General features: G+C 32.9%; 2 protein-coding genes across 2 annotated transcripts; both read left to right on the top strand.

Annotated features, from left to right (window-relative positions):
• Positions 1-9,804: 9,804 nt before the first annotated feature.
• On the top strand, positions 9,805-10,606 carry LOC110860866. Its single transcript, XM_022109980.1, has 3 exons — positions 9,805-9,983; positions 10,045-10,152; positions 10,231-10,606. The coding sequence occupies exons 1-3, from the start codon at positions 9,805-9,807 to the stop codon at positions 10,604-10,606; spliced, it is 663 nt and encodes a 220-aa protein (XP_021965672.1).
• A 3,448-nt stretch (positions 10,607-14,054) lies between these two features.
• On the top strand, positions 14,055-16,457 carry LOC118439415. The gene is made up of 2 exons (XM_035860712.1): positions 14,055-14,409; positions 15,916-16,457. Exons 1-2 carry the CDS (start codon positions 14,071-14,073, stop codon positions 15,931-15,933), a joined length of 357 nt encoding a protein of 118 aa, XP_035716605.1. The 5' UTR covers positions 14,055-14,070; the 3' UTR covers positions 15,934-16,457.
• Positions 16,458-20,912: the final 4,455 nt, after the last annotated feature.

Raw genomic sequence — 20,912 nt, forward strand, 5'->3', positions numbered from 1 at the left:
GAAGTAAGAATGAAGTCAGATGAAGTGAAATGAAATGAGTTTGAAAGAAAATCACTGAACGTGAATGAAAATCTTGAGTCAGAAATCAGGATGACTGAGCTTTGAATGAAAAAAGTGAACAGGAATAATTATTTATTAACTTTTGATTAGCTGAATTTTACAAATGTGTAAACTTATACAAAATTTTACAAATATTTCTGAGGAAAACTAGGCTACAAATTTTTGTAAAGTTGCTCAGGTCAGGAAATTACCCGCGTCGAGACGCCATTCTTCCCAAGCTGCCTTGAAATATGTACATCGTTAGAAGTCTGGTAATACCGATAAAATAAAAAGTTTGGCAAAACACCGGTAAAAATTCGAAAATATTTTTAATAAATATTTTACCAAACTTGTAGCAAAGAAGCGAACATTATAATGTTGTTTTTTTAAATTATGATTAGAAATCTGTTATAGTCAGGCAGATATTCATTTCTCGGTATTAACGTTGCTACCAATTGGTATTAAAATTATACCGACTCAGATCAAGGTCAAGGTCTTTATTTTGTAAAAGTTTTGAAAATTATTTTACAAAATTTACGGAGTTTGCAAAATTACGAAGGGCACCGTAAATTTGAATCATTATGATGAAGTTAAATCTCATATACGATATTGTTAAACATTTTAAAAATATTATAATACTTTAAACGGCATTCTTTAGTTGCAAGCAAAAAATCCTACTTTCACGCATCATGCTTTCTACTAGAATGTTTTTTTTTGTACGGAAAACCTTGTAAATTTTGAACCAAAATGATGTAGCAATTCACGCAGTCATTAGTAACTTTGTAAATTTTGTGAATCAATTTTATGAGCTTTTACAAAAAATAAATAGACCCCCGTGATCAGACACAGTTTACAAATGTGTAAGCCAATTTTCTTTTGAAATATTTGTGAAGTTTTGTAAATGTTTGCAAGTTTACGGATTTTATAAGGTTACCAAGGCCTGCATGAATTGCGTCAAAAAAAATCAAATTTTCTACACTACTGTTCATCGATTATTGTAAGTAGAAAAAGGACGAACATTTTACTGAGAAGATATTTGGGCGTAGATTCAATTACTTAAATAATTTTAACAGTATTGAAACTGCTCTAAAATTTCGAAATTGGCGACATCCCCATTTTATCAACAACACTGCGATGCCACAATTTCACAACTGGATTGAAACGGAAAATAGTGGATGGACAAGAAATTGAACAAATCGGTGCCATAGGATTCGTTAACGAAGAGAAAGTGGGCGAAAGTTAATGTGAAACTGAAGAAAATACAGAAATTTAATTAGCCATTTCTATTTTTGCACGAATATTTCTAAGCACAGATTTTTTCCGCAGGGAAGTTTTACGAAATTTGTATAAATATCATGTCTTCGTATAACCTAATTAACGATAAACTATAGAACAACCTGAAATTATGTATCTTACACAAAGTAAACCGATAATCATTACAACGTACAAAATTGTAACGTGGCATCCAATTTGTCCAATTTCTAACATTCCGAGCAAATCAATTGTTTCTTTTTAACTTCAAAAGTTACAAGGCAACAATTTTGTACCAATCTGATCAGATTTACTGGGTTACATAAATACCATCATGAATAACTTCAACACAGTCTAATTATTTAATTAATTAATTCATGATTACAAAAAAATGTCCTAAAAAAATATGAAAAAATACGAAAGGATGATCCGCGATTTAATTACAAATTAATAAGAATTTAATTAGAGAAATTCGACAGGCACAGTGTTGGAAATATCGTATAGCCATGCAGTTATTGATTTGTCGGTATTAAATTGCCACCACTTGGTATTAAATTATACCGGTCTATAAAAAATTGCTATGGATAAGGTAAAACTTTAAACCCTGGTTACTACTACACGGTATTAATTATTAATACCACTTTAGTAGAGTTATATATTAATACTATTGCGTGGTATTATTTTAATACTGGATTTCTAAGAGGGCACATATGCAACTATCTTACAATGAAGTGAAAAAATCCACGCTGGTGTTTGTTTGTAAATTGAGAAATTTAGGTGTAAACAGTGTGGTAAAAACTTTTATCTATTACATAAATCGCCGCCGATTGCAGACTTGGCATTAATCCGAAGCTTACAATAAATTAGTAAACTAATTTTACTCTGTAATACAGGTCAAATAGTGTAAAACTTGTATTTTTTATACTTTCAACTCTTTTCAGGCAAGATGAATTCACAACATCTAATTGAACTTTCTTCACTGGGATAAATCATGATCAAAATTATAAAAATCATTACCACCGCAGTAAAGCCGCGGTGGTAAAAAATGTGTAAAAATTAGAATGAAATCATGTACATACATGTATATATATATATGCACACTCTTAGAAAACTGGCATTAAATTATTACCGACCAGAGTACATATGTGACTCTACCGGCATTGGTATTAACGGGAATTAACATTCAGTAATGTTGTATATAATAATGAAAAATTTACCACTCAGGAATAATTTACTACCAATCCGGTAGCAAATTATTACCAAATCAATACCGGTACGGAGTATCTATGTACTGACTCTACTAGATTTTGAACAGTGCAGACTTTACAAGAAATTTGTTCTGAAATGAATGAATATCATACCTACAGATCTGTCATTCAATTGCATGAAGAAAAAGTTTAGTAAATATCAAAATTGGAACTAAACCCTTACAAGTTTTAATATTACATAATTTTGGCTTAATTTACGTACGTGGATAATTTCCGTAAATTCTGGAAACATCCTTTGTTCGTAATAAGTAATCCAAAACGGTTATGGTTGAGGAATTATAATTAAAGTCATTTTTACATGCATTGCAAAAATGGTTTTAATTATAATGCATCGACCATAGTTATACGGCAAATTGATGAACTTCAATAAATGAATTTCCAATAAATATCAGCAATTATATATGATGAGAGCAAAAATTTTGCTAGCGGTTAAAAATTAGTGTTACATATATTTCGGGCGAAACTAGTTTATTTTTGCAATTTTAACCTCTTCCATACCACTGATAAAAATAAATAAAATTTGTCTTGGGTATGATGTTGATTTCTTAATTACAACTGATAAATACAATTTTCAAACAGTTTCCAATTTTGTATTTTCTTGACGAAAAATGCGAAAAATCCAGGTTTTATCAAAAATGTTAGAAGCAAAATATCAACTTTTTATCATCGGGTTTTCCATAAAATAGCGAAGACATGCTCTGAATTTTTAGAAATTTAGGCGTCAGGGTAATTTATGCATTTGCGTATTTCGTCCTCAAGGGAAAATAGAATACTACACGAGTGTGTGTACTTTTACGTTAAGAGGTTAATTCGATAAATTTCATTCATATTTTCTCCGATAAGATAGACTTTGGCAATGTCGCATCTTATAGAAATAAAGTACAAAGCCAAACTCTTAGAAATCCCGTATAAAAATAATACCTAGCGGCATTCATATACGACTCTACCATAATTTGATTCATAAGTAATTGCTCTATTTTAAAGTTTGTCCACATCCGTAGTAATTTTTTACAGACAGGTATACATTTAATACTAAGCGGTAGCAACTTTGATACCGAGAAATCATTACATTACCTGCTTTACTATACCAGATTTCTAGCCATGTAAAGCCTTTCACAGATAACGTGCTCTTTACGTTTATATTTATTTCTAATTGTTAAATGTAAAATGATGTATTTATGAAATTGTTTTATGTATTTTTGTAAATTGTTGAATATGCGTGTAAGATTGCCCCGTGACGTGGTGGTGGTTGCCATGGTGACGTCAGGGTGGGATTTTGGGTGCGCGTCTCTCTTTGTTATAAGTCGTAGTAAATAAGTAGGTAGAAGAATTCTACACAGTCGAGTTTTAGTCGTTGTCAGAGTCAGACATTTTGGATTTTAGTCGTCGTGGCAGGCAATCAAGTTTAGAATTGTTAGTTCTTTTTTGTTGCACGATCAATTTATAATTAAAGTAAGTCATCAATCAACTCGTGTTGTTGCAGAGCTCTGAATTGTGTTGACCATCGTTTAATTGATTTAAATAAAATCTAGTTTAAGTAGATAAAATAATCGTATAATTCACTCAGTCACTTTCTTTAATTCCAACGAGCAAAGCACAATTAAATATTCGTAAAGACACTATACTCCGGGTAGGTGATAGCTTGGTTTTTACACTAATCCTTTTAACTGCTTATTAAGGTAGTGAAAAAATCATACATTTTTTAAATAAAGTGTTATGAAAATTGCAAATTATTTTCTCTTTAATTCGATATATTTCGATTTCACGTTGGTAAACTTTGGCGACGTCTCTATTTTCTATAAATGAACTACGTAGCTACAATATTTTTCAGATGCACGCTCCATTATATTTCCAAGATTAATTTTAAAGTTGTTAAAATTGAAGTAAACTAAAATCCGTTTTGACAATTTTGACATTTATTTACTCGAAGCAAATACTTTTGATGTATTATTTCGAATAAATAAATTTCCTTACACAAATCGTGTACCTTTTTAAGCGAATATTTTTCAAGCTTCAATATTTTTGAAATCTACCGAGTTTAATTTCGATTTCACCGAACTAACATAATAACTTGAGCACAAATAATCGGCGTTTATAATTCCACCCCCACTTCGTTTTATGAACTTGAATTCAAACGAAAATTTCACCTTCAAAAATTTTTACAGATCTAAATTTTTACAAATTAGTTTCATGGCGTTAATGATTATCTACATAAATTGTGAAGAAAGTGTAAACAACTGCAATTTATTTCTCTGTCGAAATGTGTACGAGAATACCGTCGGAATAAAATATACAGGAATATTACGTCTCGAATTTATTTTTCAGGTAAAATAAATGAATTATATCATTCAGGTAAAATAAATAAATAAATTGCAGATAAGTTGATTTCTAATAATATTTGTTTTAAAAATTATTTTGCTTAAGGTACCACAAGAGGTTGAATATTTCAATTTTTTATGGACTTAGCAACATGATTTTTTAGAGAACATGAGTCAAAACATGAAGTACAGCTCTGCATAGAAACAAGGGCATTGGGGTATTTTTAAGAGCTCCCCGAGATGGAGGGGGAGGACTTTGAGGTCATACTGGTTGTTATTTGGAGTCACTATATATTTCTGCAGGGTGTATAATCGGTTTGTGGGCTCATTTGTGTCGGGTAATGAGATGTGAACCATTTTTGTCCTCAGAAACATAAAATAATAGGGAGGGGCAAGTGTAGAAATACTATTTCGAAAAGTATGGAGGACAATATGGAAATGAGACCCATTATGCTCCCCATGTAAAACTATTTCGCACGATATGGGAATCGTCGCACATTTGTGCTCCGGATGGTTTTGACGCTAGGACGTTTTAAAAAAATTTCATCACTTTATACTATTTTGGCTATAAATACTTAAGTATAAGCAACAGCAGAAGGGGGCATTTACCAAAATTTAGAGCAGTATATTTTTTACAAAATTTCTATTTGAACCAAATTTCTACCTACCATAATTTCTGAGAAAATTACAATCAAAGTGAGTGGTATAATTCCTTGCCAACTCTCTTGTGGTACCTTAAACGCATAACAAGTGTGAAAAGTATTTAATTAAAATTTGAAATATGAATATTTCAGAAGTCAATCCAAAATTCCTCGTCGGAATACAAAAATATGCAGAAATATTTACATGCTGTGGCAACTTTCTTACAAAATAATTTTAAGCATTCACATCAAATTCACTTCAATTTTATAGGTTAACTCAAAGTTGCAGGTATTTATGAAACTGCAAAATTCAGGATTTAAGAACTTTCTTGTCTCGTCCGATCATTTGGGATGGGACGATTTATTTTTGAAAGTTATTTCCACACGTTAAAAATTTTGCAACTTCAACGATTTTTGTGAACCTTTAGGAAAAACAGTTCAAATACTCAGAACAGAATGAAACCTGCTTAAAACAATTAGCAAATTAATTTCTTCAAATATTTACTTCGGCGTTGAAGTCCAAACACAAATAAGTTTTAAACAGATGTACATTTGCCGCAGGAATTTCGTTTAAGTAAAAATTTGCTACCGATACGGTAAAACTTTAATACCGAGCCATTACTGCACGGTATTACTTTTCAATACCACTTCATATATGAATACCGCAGGTATTATTGTAATACTGATTTCTAAGTGTGTACGATTTTGATGAACATTTAGAAAAAAAGGCCGTAATCCCAATTCCCAAAAGAAGAGCGAACCTAGTGCCAAATTGTTAATCAATTTTTTAACACAATTTACTTCAGCGTTGAAGCCCAAAATAGTTTGAGGTACATCCTTTACATTCATGTTTTACGTACAAACGTGTAATTTCGTAAATTTCGTAGATTGTAAGCAATTTTTTGATATATATTTGGTGTGCCCCGATGAAATTTGATGTACTCAGACGAAGCCTTGTGCAATAAATTATAGAGACAGCTCACGCATTAGTAACTTTGTAAAAATCCATAAATTTTGTAAAATATGCAATTTTATTTAAAACCAGGAAATGTATATGACTTGAAGATGTAAATATCCGTGCGTTAAGATTGAAATTTTAGTTATAATTATTTGGTAAAATCATTCAATTTTATTTAAAATGTCATAATTTTTTTACTGCAATGAATGGTTAGTCAATTTTAGAGCAAAATTTTGTGCCAAAATGTCACCCATTTTTTGTTGCATTTCGTTCGGGTAAACAAATTCAATCAGCAAAATCAATTCAATTTTTAGTCGAATATTTTCAAACAACAGTGTTTTTGAAATCAACCAAGTTCAGGTTCAATTTCCAACCCACTTTCAGAGTTATAAATAATGATTTTAATGCCAAAAAAAATTAACCATATTAACTATACTCTCCATTCGCACACAGTTGAACTTTTACAGAAATTGAGAATTCCGAGAAACTACGGCACTGTCAGTCTCAAATTTCCTCAGATTATGATGATGGGGGACTTTGAGACTGACAGTGCCGTAGTTTCTCGGAATTCTCAGTTTCTGTAAAAGTTCAACTGTGTGCGAATGGAGAGTATGTCTGAAATATATGATCTACTATGTTCTTTTACTTGAAGATCGATTTCCTCAAAATAAACTATCGACTTTGATCTATTGAAAAAACAATTCACACAGTCTTTGGTAACATTGTAAAATCCGCAAATTTCGTAAATTTGCAAATTTTTGCAAATATTTCTGAGTAAAATTAGCTTACAAATTTTTGTAAACTTACTCCAATCAAGCGTGTCTCTTTATGTACATACAAAAAGTAAAACTTTGTAAAATTATTCTACAAAACATCCGGATTTGACAACGTTTGGAGACGTTTCCAATGACTGCGTGTATTTCCTTAATAAAATTGCAGTCCTCATTTGAGCTAAACCCAAGAAATATGCACTTAACCTAAATTGACAAATCGCTGATAAATTTCTTCACAAATTTTTCTTCGGCGTTAAAACCAAAACAAAATTAGTTTCAGCCAGGTGCACATTTTTTTATGCAAGAATTTTCTTTCATAATTTAACTTCGCAAATTCCATAGATTGGCAACAATTCTTGGATAACTTACCTACCTTTACTGACAATGCACTAACTTACCTGCATTCATAAATGCATACATTGCAACGATAAAACGCATTATGTCCGTGTCAAAACTTAAGCATGAGTTTGATTGATAACCCAGTAGTTTCGCCTTATCTGCACTACAGATATGCATCATCACACACGTAAATTACTCCACCTTATCCTTCCCCAAGCCCAGAGTAGTTACCCTCTCTTCACACCTACAACAAAAAATACCCCTGTCCAAAAAAATGGGACTAATTTCCTCCCCAAAATTTGCAATAGTGCTATACACCCTCGCAATAATTCGCACATGCGAAACTACCACGACCACCCTTACAAAAAATGGGGTCTTTCACCCCTCCACTGCTCCCGGAGCAGTGGAGGTGTGATAATTTGATAGAGTCCGGCCGAAGATATTCTACAACGACGCTACCACCGACGACGACATTCAAGTACGTTCTTATGCACAGATCCCATTTTATTGAAGAAATTCAGGTGGTAACTTTGTAAAATCTGGAAACTTACGAATTGTAACAAAATTCTGAAAAATGTTCAAAAGAAATTTTCTATTCCTTACGTTTACAAAAGATCGACAAATCTTTATCATTGTAAATTAATTAACTTTTTTGGTATTTATTTCTTGGCGTCAAGACTTTTCAAATTCTTGAAAATACCGAGAAAATTAACTCCATTGTTTGCAAAATTACGTTACAATCTTTCATAAAATTTAATTTCAGAAAATACAGACTCTCAAGCAATTCACGCAGTGCTTTGTAAAATCCGATAACTTAAAAACTTTCACTCATATTTCTAAGGAAAATTAGTTTTCAAATTTTTGCAAACCTGCTCAGATCAAGGGTATCTCTTTATTTCGTTAAAGTTTGTAAACTCATGGGTTTTACAAAGTTACTAAAGACTGCGTTAATTGCATCATTAATTTTAAGAATAATCCTCTTTCTCATTATTCCCCAGATAAGGCCGTGGCCCTTTCTCGTTCGACTATCTGCTCGGAGTGACCACCTTTGTCGAGACGGGAGGGGACTTTGTCTTCATAGATTACGACCTCCCACTAAATGTCATCTGGCAGTATCGAGCAGCTGGAAAAACGGTCATGTGTCATGTCGAATTCAGAGGTCGACGCCGATGGTAACATCGGCGGCGGCTTGAATTTCACTAAGGGTCGGCGGCGGCGGCGCCAATTGGTAAATAATTTTTTGTGAGCTTTTAAAGAGCTATTTTGTACTTTTTCGGTCGCAAAAAAACGTGGTCGGGTAAAAAAAAGATGTACGCAATTTTTTATCATTTATGTGTTTCCACATGTCATAGTTTTAAACCCTTATATGTACATAAAAGCGTTATGTCTCTCGGTCTGTTTCTGTGCACGTGGGTAGATGTAGGATAAGGGACCACTGATAACGTCAAAGGTAAAAATGGAAAGCACTTTTTAAGTTAAAATTATAACATCTCCGATTTTGACAAAAGCATTTTCATTTTTTAACGTCTAATCTTTCACCAATTTTTATAACGCTGCAAGTTCGTTTTGATTATGTGTAGCATTACTTTAAGACAATGCTCAGAATTATTATTCGGGGGTTTTAAAACACTTCCGCGTTTTTCAATCTTTGTAATTTAAATTTAGCATTTTGAAGATTAAGATATCAATTCTTTAATAAGAAAAGATTTCCACCCGAAAATTTTGGAAATTTTAATATATTTACATACATAGTAAACTTTGAAAATTTATGGAAAGTTATTTCGGGTACAATTTCCCACTTTCGTGATAAAAAAATCTTTATAATGGCTTTGTGAAGATATTATAAAGACGCCAAATTAAGGTTACGCCAAAATTAATAACTTACTGTTGGTTATGCGGAGAGAGTTGGAATCCATCGCCGATTTACGTTACCCGAATCGCATAAGGTTATCTAAGTATGTAATACGAAGTTTTTTTATTTTGGCGTAAAACCCCATGTTGAGACTTTTACTTTACTTTTAATTTAAGTTTGCTTTCATAATAATTTCGGATTAATTTCCTGCGCAACAATTTATACTTTTCATTAAAATTCACAAAAAGTTACCATAACTTTGCTTTCAATTTGATTTCACGAATTGCGAAAAAAACTATAAATTGAAATAAAGGAAATTTCCTCAATTTAATAAATCCTTCCGGTTTCATCTCCACACATCCAAAATGATAAATACTCGTGTTCTCGTGAGAATTTTGCTGGTTCAACGTCTTCGGAAAAAACTGGCGAGAAAGAAGAGATCTTGTTATGTGCGTCAACTTTTCATGACGAGGAATTGTAATGGAGAATTGCAACTAGTCAAAGATTTACGAGATGACCCACTCTATCACTTTCGATACTTCAGGTATGCATATTCATTGAGAATACGATTATGGCCCCATGATTATAATTATTTATTTTATTAGAATGACGAAAGATAATTTCGATTTTCTTTTGGGATCAATTAAGAAGGACATAGCACACAAGGGTACCCACGCTAGGCCAATATCTCCACTCGAACGTCTCGCAATAACGTTAAGCTGTGAAATTCTTCTCACTAAAAAATTATTAACCAAATAGAAACTAATGTGAGTATATTATTATTGGCACAGGTACCTTGCCTCCGGAAATTCGCAAGTATCACTCGCCATGAGCTATAGAGTCTCCCCCTCGTCGGTCTGCCTTATCATACGAGAAACCCTTACTGCCATTATAAAAACCTTACAAAGCACATATTTACCGCAACCAACTCAAGAAACCTGGACGGCTAGCGAAGCTCGGTACCGCTTATTGTGGAACTTTCCGCACGCGGTGGGCGCCATCGACGGGAAGCATATTCGTGTGAAATTGCCCCCAGCTTCCGGATCACTGTACTACAACTACAAAGGTTTCTACTCCATTGCCTTGTTGGCAATTGCAAACGCAGATTTTCAGTTCCAAGCCGTTGACATCGGGGCGTTTGGCTCAGAATCAGATGGTGGAATCTAGTCCAAATCCAACATGGGACAACTTTTAGAAGCCGGGCAGTTTGGCATCCCACAACCAAAACCTGTTTCTGCCACGGGACCTACTTTACCCCACGTGATTCTTGGAGATGATGCATTTCCACTTCAGAATCATATTATGAAGCCCTTTAAAGGGAACTTTCTATCCCAGGAAAACACTACATTTAATTACCGGCTATCTAGGGCCCGAATGACGGCTGAGAACAGCTTTGGAATTTTGGCAGCTCGATGGAAAATTTTTCACTCCGTAATAGAAGCTGCCCTGAATCTGGCTAAATCAATTATTATGGCATCAGTTTTACTACACAACTTCTTGACCAGCCAGAGTGACTTCAACAACATCAGTGCAGACAGAGTAGAAAATGGGGTAATGATCGAAGGATCTTGGAGACAAACGGTGCTGGGTGATCGCGGCATGATCAACATTCCACAACAAGGCTCCAACAACTACTCCAGGAACGCTGCTCAAGTCAGAGATGATTTCACGGAATACTTTATGTCGAATGAAGGAAGAGTAGGATGGCAGGATGCTCATGTTAATGCCGGGCGTTGATATTATATTTTTTTCGTGTAGTTAATGATGTATTTATTTGAATTTTATTCCAAAAAGCGGCAATATTCGGGTTTATTTTCACTAGTTGTATGTAAACAAGTACAAAATTTCAATGATACAACAATAAAATTCAATATTTGAAAATTCTAGAAAATGTGGTTAATAACCAAATACTGGTAATCTACAAAAACTCAGTCTCGGAGTCGTAGATAATTTCGTGAATTTTTAACTCACACCTGCTTTCTAGTCGAGAATCTGACTCATGCATTCTTCTTAATTTTGATGCAACCATTTTCCCAAAAATATCGAACTGGTCCTCCTTCTTGTCACCTCCATCTTTTACGAACTTGAGCATTTCTTCCTCAAACGGTTCCAATTTCCTTTTCTGTTGTAAAATGACCCAATATAAATATATAAAATAAGCAAATATGGTAATAGTTTTCATGGACATACTCCGGAGAACTTCATATGAGGTCGTGGAACTACTTTTTCTTTAGTGGCAGCACTGCTTGATGTTGCGGTTACACTATTGGCGTCCTTATTTAGTAAAAATGGTCCTAGTACTTCTGCATCTTCAGTGCTCGGCTGACTTGCGACGATACCGTATCCAATCTCTCCCAATTCGAAGTCATTTTGCAGGTCCTACATTTGTCAAAGTCCTGCGGAAAATAACACCAAATTATCTAGAAATGAGGATGTGGTATGAATTTCCTTACGTGGCCTTAATATTTGTCCCCGATATAAAACTCATGGCGTCCTAATGACGGAATGAATGTCTCGCCTCAGCTTCACTTCCAGTTGGCAACGAACGACGGCATGCAAGAAATTGGTTCCGTAAATTTTCCCAAATTTTCATGCACAAATCAGCTAGTCAAATAGTAATCAAGAGCAAAATTAACCCTCCACAAATGCAACCTTTAATTACTTTTTACAGTACCTGGTTTGTTTAATTTCTCTCCGATCGTGACAAAAGTGTTCTGCCGTTTCGATTTGTTCTTGAAATCCAGGTTTTTTATCTCCCAAATATGAGGTTCTACTAGACGTATAATGTTGTCCTCAAATGCATGTTTGTCTTCGTTTGTGATAAACTCTGATTTTATTGACGATTTTTTAGCCATTTTGACCAGAATTTCGATTGAATTTTTACTTTGAAAAAAGTTGAATTTTTTCAACTTTGCAAAATGACGTGAAATTGAAAGCAAAGTTAAATTATTCCAAGTGTAAATTGATGGAAAAATTAATGTCGTCATGACGTGAAAATTTTGCGAAAATGAAATGAACCCGAATATACTATAAATTCATGTTCCATGAAAACAAAAGCAAAATTAAATTAAAGTTACGTTAATAGCCTAGTATAAATTAAGCTAAAATCATTCAATTTTGTGCCTGGAATTTGGATAATTGAATGACTTTCACGTCAAAATAAAATAAACTGATATTAAATAATTAAGTAACCTTATGCGATTCGGTTCATTCGGGTAACGTAAATCGGCGATGGATTCCAACTCTCTCCGCATAACCAACAGTATCTTCAAAAACGCAAATTAATTGAAAATTCAACTGGTAAAAATCTTGGAAAATTTGTTCCATTTTTCATAAATATTTATTCTAATGTTATTCTAATACTTTGTATTGGTCATAAATAAGAGATCATCAAATGAAAACTCTAGTTTGAGACTGAAAATATTGTTAAAGGATGACTTTTGTAATTATAATTAGACCAAAATCTAGTGTTCAAGCCAAAATAAAATCGGCGCCAATTTTTTTCTGCGGCGGCGTCGGCGCGCCGTTAATTTTTTTCGGCGGCGGCGGCGCGTAAAATAGTACCGGAGCCGGCGGCGTCGGCGGCGTGTGGTCGGCGGTGTCGACCTCTGATGTCGATGTAGTAAGTGAAATTTTACTCCGTTTAATTTTGCAAATTTAAACTATATAAAGCATATCTCCTTTTCTCTCTCCACTCTGCAGACAGAGCAGGAGAGGCTAACTTCACTAATGTTGGGGTAACAGGCTTATCGACGGGCCTATTTTGCACGTCAATTGACGGGCTTCTACACTATTTCAAGATAATTCATACAGTTCTTGGTAATTTTTTGTAATCCGGGCGAAAATTTCTACAAAATTTCCTGACTCGTAAACCTCAAGGGCTGATTATCCAATCTGAAAATACTTTCATTTAATTTCATCATCTTACTTCTTAAGATCGGCATTTAACTCATACAACATTGAATTTGTCCTTGTAATATGATAAGCGAATTCACGCAGGTCTTGGTAACATTATAAAATCCGAAAATTCTGTACACTCACAAACTTTTACAAATATTTCTGAGTAAAATTAGCTCACAATTTGTGTAAACTTGCTCAGATCAAGGGCGTCTTTTTATTTTGTAAAAGTTTGTAAAATTATTTTACATAATTTACAGATTTTGCAAAGTTTGTATATATCAAGAACTGCATCAATTTCCTCAATATTTATATAAATTCAGGCGGATTTTAGAAATATTGAGGCAATTCACGCTAACATTGTAAATTCCGTAAACTTACAAACTTTCCCAAAATTGTCCAAATATTTTTAAGGAAAGTTAGCTCCCAATTTTTTGTGAATTTGTCCAAATCAAGTGCATCCTTGTAGAAGGTAATACAATTATTTTACACAAGGCATGGATTTTACAAGCTAGCATGAATTTGCAAAAGTTTTATTATTTTTCTGGAAACTTATTAAAAGTATTTATGTTCACATAGCAAAAAATTATTATTTTGATAAATTGCCAAGTAAACACTACATAATTGTAAGTTGACAAGTTCAATTTTCAAACTTTTTGCGAACTTTTATATTTATTGCTAAAGATGCAAAATTTTATTACATACCCCAATTATTTTGTCAGGGTTTGTGGGAAATGCGGCGTCCGGACGCGGACAATTTTCCGTCCCGAGTTCTGGGAAATGTCGCCTGGCCGGGCGAAAGGTGGCTGGACATTCGAAACACAGACGTCATCCTGCCCCTGATGCGGGAACGGTTCAGGTCCGCAGCGGCCAAGGGCTGTCACGGCATTGACGCGGACAACATGAACGCCTGGCTGGAAGATTCCGGATTTCCGATCACCGAAGAGGAACAACTCGAATACAATATTTACATCGGGCAGGAAATTAAAGTGCTCGGAATGCTGGCAGGACTAAAAAATGCGCATCAGCAAGCCTTCAGTCTTCTCCCGTATTTTGACTTGGTCGCTGTTCTGGTAATTACAAAAAAAAATTTACTCAATTTTATATTGAGGCAATTTACACATTGCTTGGTTACTGATAAAATTTGTAAATTTTGTAAAATAATTATAAGAATATTTATAAGTATCCTTCCTTGATCGGAGTAAATTTACAAAATTTGTAAGCTAATTTTCCTAATGTAAAATTATGTAAAAGTTTACGGAATTTACGGATTTTACAAGTTCCCATTGAACATCGTCAAGCAAATTAGCAATTTACGCCGGCCTTGGTAACTTTGTAAAATCCGTAAAACTTTTAGAAACATTTTTAAGGAAAATTAGTCTAAAAATTTTCGTAAACTTACACTCAAAATAAGGTAGTAGTGAATCATTACCACGCGGAATGACTATGTGTCTCTACCACGCCGGTTACGATTTGTAGTAGAAATGGTAATAATAATTTCAGGGAAATTCAAATTCATTACCAAATACTAAAGAAGTGAATACCATTGTGTATTAAATTTGAATTTCCCTGAACTTATTATTACCATTTCTACGACAAATTGTCACCGATGTGGTAGAGACACATAGTCATTCCGCGTGGTAATGATTCATTACTACCTTATTTTGAGTGTACTCACAATCAGATCAAGAGCGTCTTTCATCTTTTTTAAAATTTTGAAATATTTTGATACCGATAATAATTTAGAGACGGATTTGACTTGCAAATTCATAAAGATAAAGATCCGTCTAGGTCGTCTGCGGGTTTGCTGATGTGCTACTTCGAATGTTTATCGTTACTGATTATCTATTAATTTTTAGTGATTTGAATTCTATAAACTTCTAAAATTTTACAAAATATTAAATATACTGAGGAAAACTAGGCTGAAAACGCAAACTTATTTTGCAAAAGTTTGTAAAAAAAATTATTTTACAAACTTACCAGTTTACGGATTTTAAAATCCTGCCACATCGTAAACTAATGTGAAATGGTAAATTATTGAGCCAATTCATACTATTTCATACACTTGGTATGAAATCGTCATACAATTTTAGGTACAAAATAAAAAGACGCCCTTTATCTGAGGATGAGTTTACAAGTTTACAAAAATTTGTAAGTTTATTTTTCCTCTCGAATATTTGTAAAATTTTACAACAAATTTGTAAGTTCACAAAATTTACCAAAACCTGCTTGAAATTATCAAATTTACAATTTTTAGTGAATTTTTTAATGCAATAGAAGTGATTTCTCTAGCACGCGAATTTCCCTTCGTAATATTTGCAAACTCGCGTAAATTTGTTTGCAATGCAAATGGATAAAGACTCTGTTCTGGTTTGCTAACTATTAGAAAATTTGCAACAAACCTTACTGACGTCGAAGTCCTCCCAAAAATCTCGTAGTTTTACACTAAAACTGTAACCGTTTATGTATGTTAAAATTGAGAAAGTTTGCAAAAATGTTAACAGGGTATGACAATTAGTCCTAACAATTGATTTTTATAACACGTGAAAAATTGTGATCTACAATTTCATTTCTTGCAGGGAACAATCTACAAATGAAATTTAATCCGAGACACATAAAGTTCCCGACATCTGACAAGATTACTGCGGTGAAGTAGTTGAATAAGTAATTCATTTAGCGTTAAAATCTTCCAGTTAAGATTTAAATACAAACTCACTTCATTATTTCAAGCCCTCGCAAATACGAAAGAAAAACATGGATACCGGTTTAGACGAATTAGAAAGTATACACAAAAAATCGAGAAAGGTTATACAATTATATCCCATAAAGTAGGAAATGGGATTTTTTCACTGGAGCGAAACATGTATATTTGAATTTATGTATCCGCTAAATTCACAAGTTTCTAACAATCAAAATTCAAAATTGTCACAAACGATATACTATTAATTAATTTACGATGGATAAGAGCCATTTCTTTAATTTGGCATCAAATCTTTCTGCAATTTGACACACAAAAATTAATCTGCTACGCTTTAAAAATGTTGTGAAGGCATAAATACACTCCGTTCGATAATGAACGATTACAGTTTTGCTAATAGTGTAACCATCTTACATAAGTAAAAAAGGCGATTATTACGCAGACAATCGCTCGAATCTGCATACAAAAATAAAATCCATAAATCTACACTCTTAGAAATTCAGTATTAAAATATTACCAAGCGGTATTCATACATGACTCTACCAAAGTGGTAATTACAACATAACCACTACCGTGTAATAATTGATGGGTATTAAAATTTTCCCGTATCGGTAGCAAATTTTTATGTACCGGTATATATAATTTTAATACCAAGCGGTGGCACCTTTAATACCGAAAAATGCATACCATATCTGCTTGACTAACAGTGTACCAGTTGAGACAACACCAACCCAGAGACTCATCTTATATTAGCAATTATCATGTTGCATATTAAGAAATATTTTACCTGGCGTCAAGATCTTTCAGCGAAATTGGATGTGTGAACTTTAAAGAATAAAAACAGCGTGACTTCTAACGTAAGACTTTCCAAACTGAGTTAGGTATGTAATGTTACACGAGAAATTAATGTTTAATTGACAAAATTAATGAAAGGTGAAAATGCGGATATCAATTTGTGACAAAAATTTCATACGGAATTTTCTTGTGTTCTTTCCAATGGCAGTAAACTTAGAAAAGGAGCTTTCTACGATTCAATTAATTACACAAAAAAACATCGTCCAAAATTTGTATAAAATTTAATGCAAGTTGGAAAACATTATCCTCCTGAATTCGATGAATTTTGATTTATCATTTTCTTTCCCATGATAGACTTACGATAATTAATTTTGGAAAGGATTTTCTAGAATTTTTCTACGATTCAATCACTTATACAAAAAACATGCAAAATTTTTATAAAAGTTTAAAATTTCACTCAAATTGCAATCCTTGACCATTTATTTCGATAAATTTCATTATCATGCTATTCGTCATGATAATAACTTTGACGACGTCTCAATTTCTAGAAAAGAACTATATACAGCTAATATAATTCTGAGATAAGGTATTCCCATTGTTTGTTTAAAAGGTTATGAAAAAATCGTAGAAGTGTTTTTCAAATTGGAAATCATTGTTCATTAATTCGAAACATTTCATTACGATTTTATTCGATATGATCGACTTTAACGACGTCTCTATTTTTTAGAAACAAACTACATGCTACTATATTCCACAGATAACTTCGTCGTATTTGTTTCCGGTTTTTATAAATATTTATTGAGGGAGGGAACTTACGCCAACCTTTGTAACTGCGTAAGGTTTGTAACCTTACAAACTTTTATATACATACATTTGTAAGGAGATTTGCTGAGGAACATTTACCAAATTTACGAACTACAATGTTTTTGATTCGTAAACAAAAGTCAGTAAATAATTCGGGGCTCTTGATAAATGCATTTTCAGTTGAAATTAAGGTTGCTATACGTCAAGCGAGGAAGCCCCTTGTTAATTAGGCTTATTTTATTGAGGCAATTCGCACAGTCATTTGTAACTTTGTAATATCTAAGAGTAGTTTTACAAACTTTTATAAAATAAAATAGAAGCCCATGACCCGAGCAAATTTGCACAAAGTTCGTTTTGGTTAGAAATATTTGCAATATTGTGTAAAAGTTTCTAAGCTTACGAATTTTACAAAATTCCCGAAGTCTGCGTGAATTGCCGCAATATTTATTTTATTCGGTGTGATGAAGTTTGGCGTCGTCTTTATTTTCTAGAAATGAATCTGAATAATGAATGCATAGTCAGATATCTCAGATATTCTGTATGTGTTTCCAACTTTATTAACTATTTGTTGATTATATTTTATTATTAAACTTCTTAAATATTAAAGACACGTCACAAGAAACGTCTGCGTCATTTCGTCATCCTTTAAAATGAAGGATATATTCAATTCCTCCACCTACACTAACATTGAGGCAAGGCTTTGGTAACGTTGTAAAATTCGTATATTCTATAAACTTTCGAATTTGTAGAATTTTCCACAGAAATATTTGCAAATTTTTTAAAACACTGTAAATTTATGAAATTTAGGCATTTTACAATGTTACCAAGGCCTGGCATGTGTGAATTCCCTCTTCATTTGATGTACGCTAAATTTTGGCGATGTCTCATTTTTTAGAAATGAATCACATGCATAAGTAATATATTTATCAGACATATTTCAAGTATGTACTTATATTTCCAACTTAATTAACTATTAATTAATTATATTTTCTTATTTAACTCTTTTAAAAATTACAAACACGACACAAGAAAGGTTTGTTCTTTAGAATGAAGGATATCCCCGTTTCCTCCACCAGGGGACAAACGTTCCGAAGAAAAGTGGTTTCCGTGTATTCGTCCGTCGACTTGATATCAAATACGGGTTTCCCTGAAGATATAAATGTTCCGAATACGGCACAATTATTCGTTGCGGAACAATTCTAAATAAAATAAAAAAACGATTTAAATGGTTAATTTTATCAATTTTTGTAAAATTTGACATTGAGGCAATTCCTGCAGTCATTGGTAAATTATAATATGTATAAATTTTGGCACCAACTTTAACCGAAACCTTGATCTGAATAAAGTAACAACAATGTTTGAGATAATTTTCCTCAGAAATATTTATAACGTTTCGTAAGTTGATAGAACTAAATTAACCAAAAATTATAAAACAAATTACAAATAGTATTTATTAGAACCTTGTTTTTAGAACTAAAAGTAAAATCTGTCTTTAAATTATTATCGGTGTGAAAATATCACAAAATTAAAAATCTCAACTATATAAAATTTGTAACACAATTTTACAAACTTTAACAAAACAAAGAGACTACTGACCTGGATAAGTTTGCGAAATTTTGTAAACTAATTATTTTTGCAAATATTTGTAAAATTTTGTAAAAGCTTGTAACTTTACGGATTTTATAAAGTTATCAAGCTCTTTTCGTGAATTGCCTAAATATTATTTCATAGACTTTTTCTGTAATAATTTACTTGAGCAACGGCAAAATCAAAGTTCCCCACTAATTCGGAAATTTGACTGTGATCATTTTTAATCCAGCTAACATTCGCAGATTTTTAATCTCTGCTGATATCCCCCGATTGTAAAGTAATTGATCTTCCGCCGTTAACGGAAATCCGGTTTGTGCCTCGAATCCGTTCAAATTATCGGTGTCCACGCCTTTGCACCCTTTTCGTTCCGCCGCCATAAATCGCTGTCTCATGAGCGGGAGGAGAACATCGGTTTGGCGGATATCCAACCATTTTTCACCCGGGTAGAGGGCATCGCTTCCGATCAATTACCCGCGTCAAGACGCCATTCCTCCCACCGATACAATAAATAATTTGGATAAACACCGGTAAAAATTCGGGAACATTTTACAAAGATGAAAAATAAATTTTTTAAATAATTTACCAGACCATGGACTGGTAACAAACAAGCGAACATTATCATGTTTTCCTGCAAAATTATGATTAAACTGTTAGAAATCTGGCACAGGCAGGCAGGTATTTGTTTCTCGGTATTAAAATTATACCGGTTTGTAAAAAAATTGTACGCACATGGTAAAACTTCACTACCCCTTTGGTAGAGTCATGTACGAATACCGTCTGGTTTTATTTTAATACCGGATTTCTAAGAGGAGAAATACTTTTAAAAATCTGGCAAAGTGGCTCGGAAATAAATTGGTAAATATTAATATGATCACTAATTATTTGTTGCTGATTAAGAACTTTTGGGAATTTTGACGTTGTCCTGGTGCAAATATAACGAACGTGGGTTTAAAAACATTGCTAACAAATTTGGTCTTAAATTGTTACCGTAATTTCTACACTGTTAGAAATCTGGTAGAGTCATGTTTGCAAATGTTTGCTTGATATTTTTTTAATAATTTCGACGCCAGGAGAAATATTTATTATTGAGCTATTTTGCTCGATAGTTAAAGATATTTTGATTTAAAAAAATGCATACATGAGTTTTTTTTGGAAACTTACCTTAAAGTTTGGGAAACTTCGTCAAGACCTCAATTACTTACACTATTTAACATCTAGTAGATTCACGTATATACTCCATTGATTTGGAATAACTTCCTAGTTCCTACTGGATTGGTAGTAGTTTGTTTCTGACCGGTAAATTTTTCATTTCCACAACATTACTAGAGGATAATGTCCCATTAGTATCAGTGCCGGTAGAGTGATATAAGTTGGTTGGTAGTGAGTGCTGCTATTAAATTCAAGTTAAAAAAATAGTGCATTGAATTATAGTTTTTGAGGAGTGAATTTCTTGACAGTTAAAAAAAGAAGGTAAATTACAATGAGGAAATTCACGCAGTGCTTGGTGACATTGTGAAACCCGTAAATTCTGTGAATTTCGCAACTTTTATAGAATTTTGCAAACATTTCTAAGGAAAATTCCCTTCTTGCAAACTTTTGCAAAATTTTTGCAAACTTGCTTATCTCTTTATCCTGTAAAGATTTATAAAATTATTTTACAAAATTTTTGGATTTTACAAAGTTACAAAC

This window comes from Folsomia candida, unplaced genomic scaffold (assembly GCF_002217175.1).
Source record: "Folsomia candida strain VU population unplaced genomic scaffold, ASM221717v1 Fcan01_Sc035, whole genome shotgun sequence".
NCBI classification, from domain to species: Eukaryota; Metazoa; Arthropoda; class Collembola; order Entomobryomorpha; family Isotomidae; genus Folsomia; species Folsomia candida.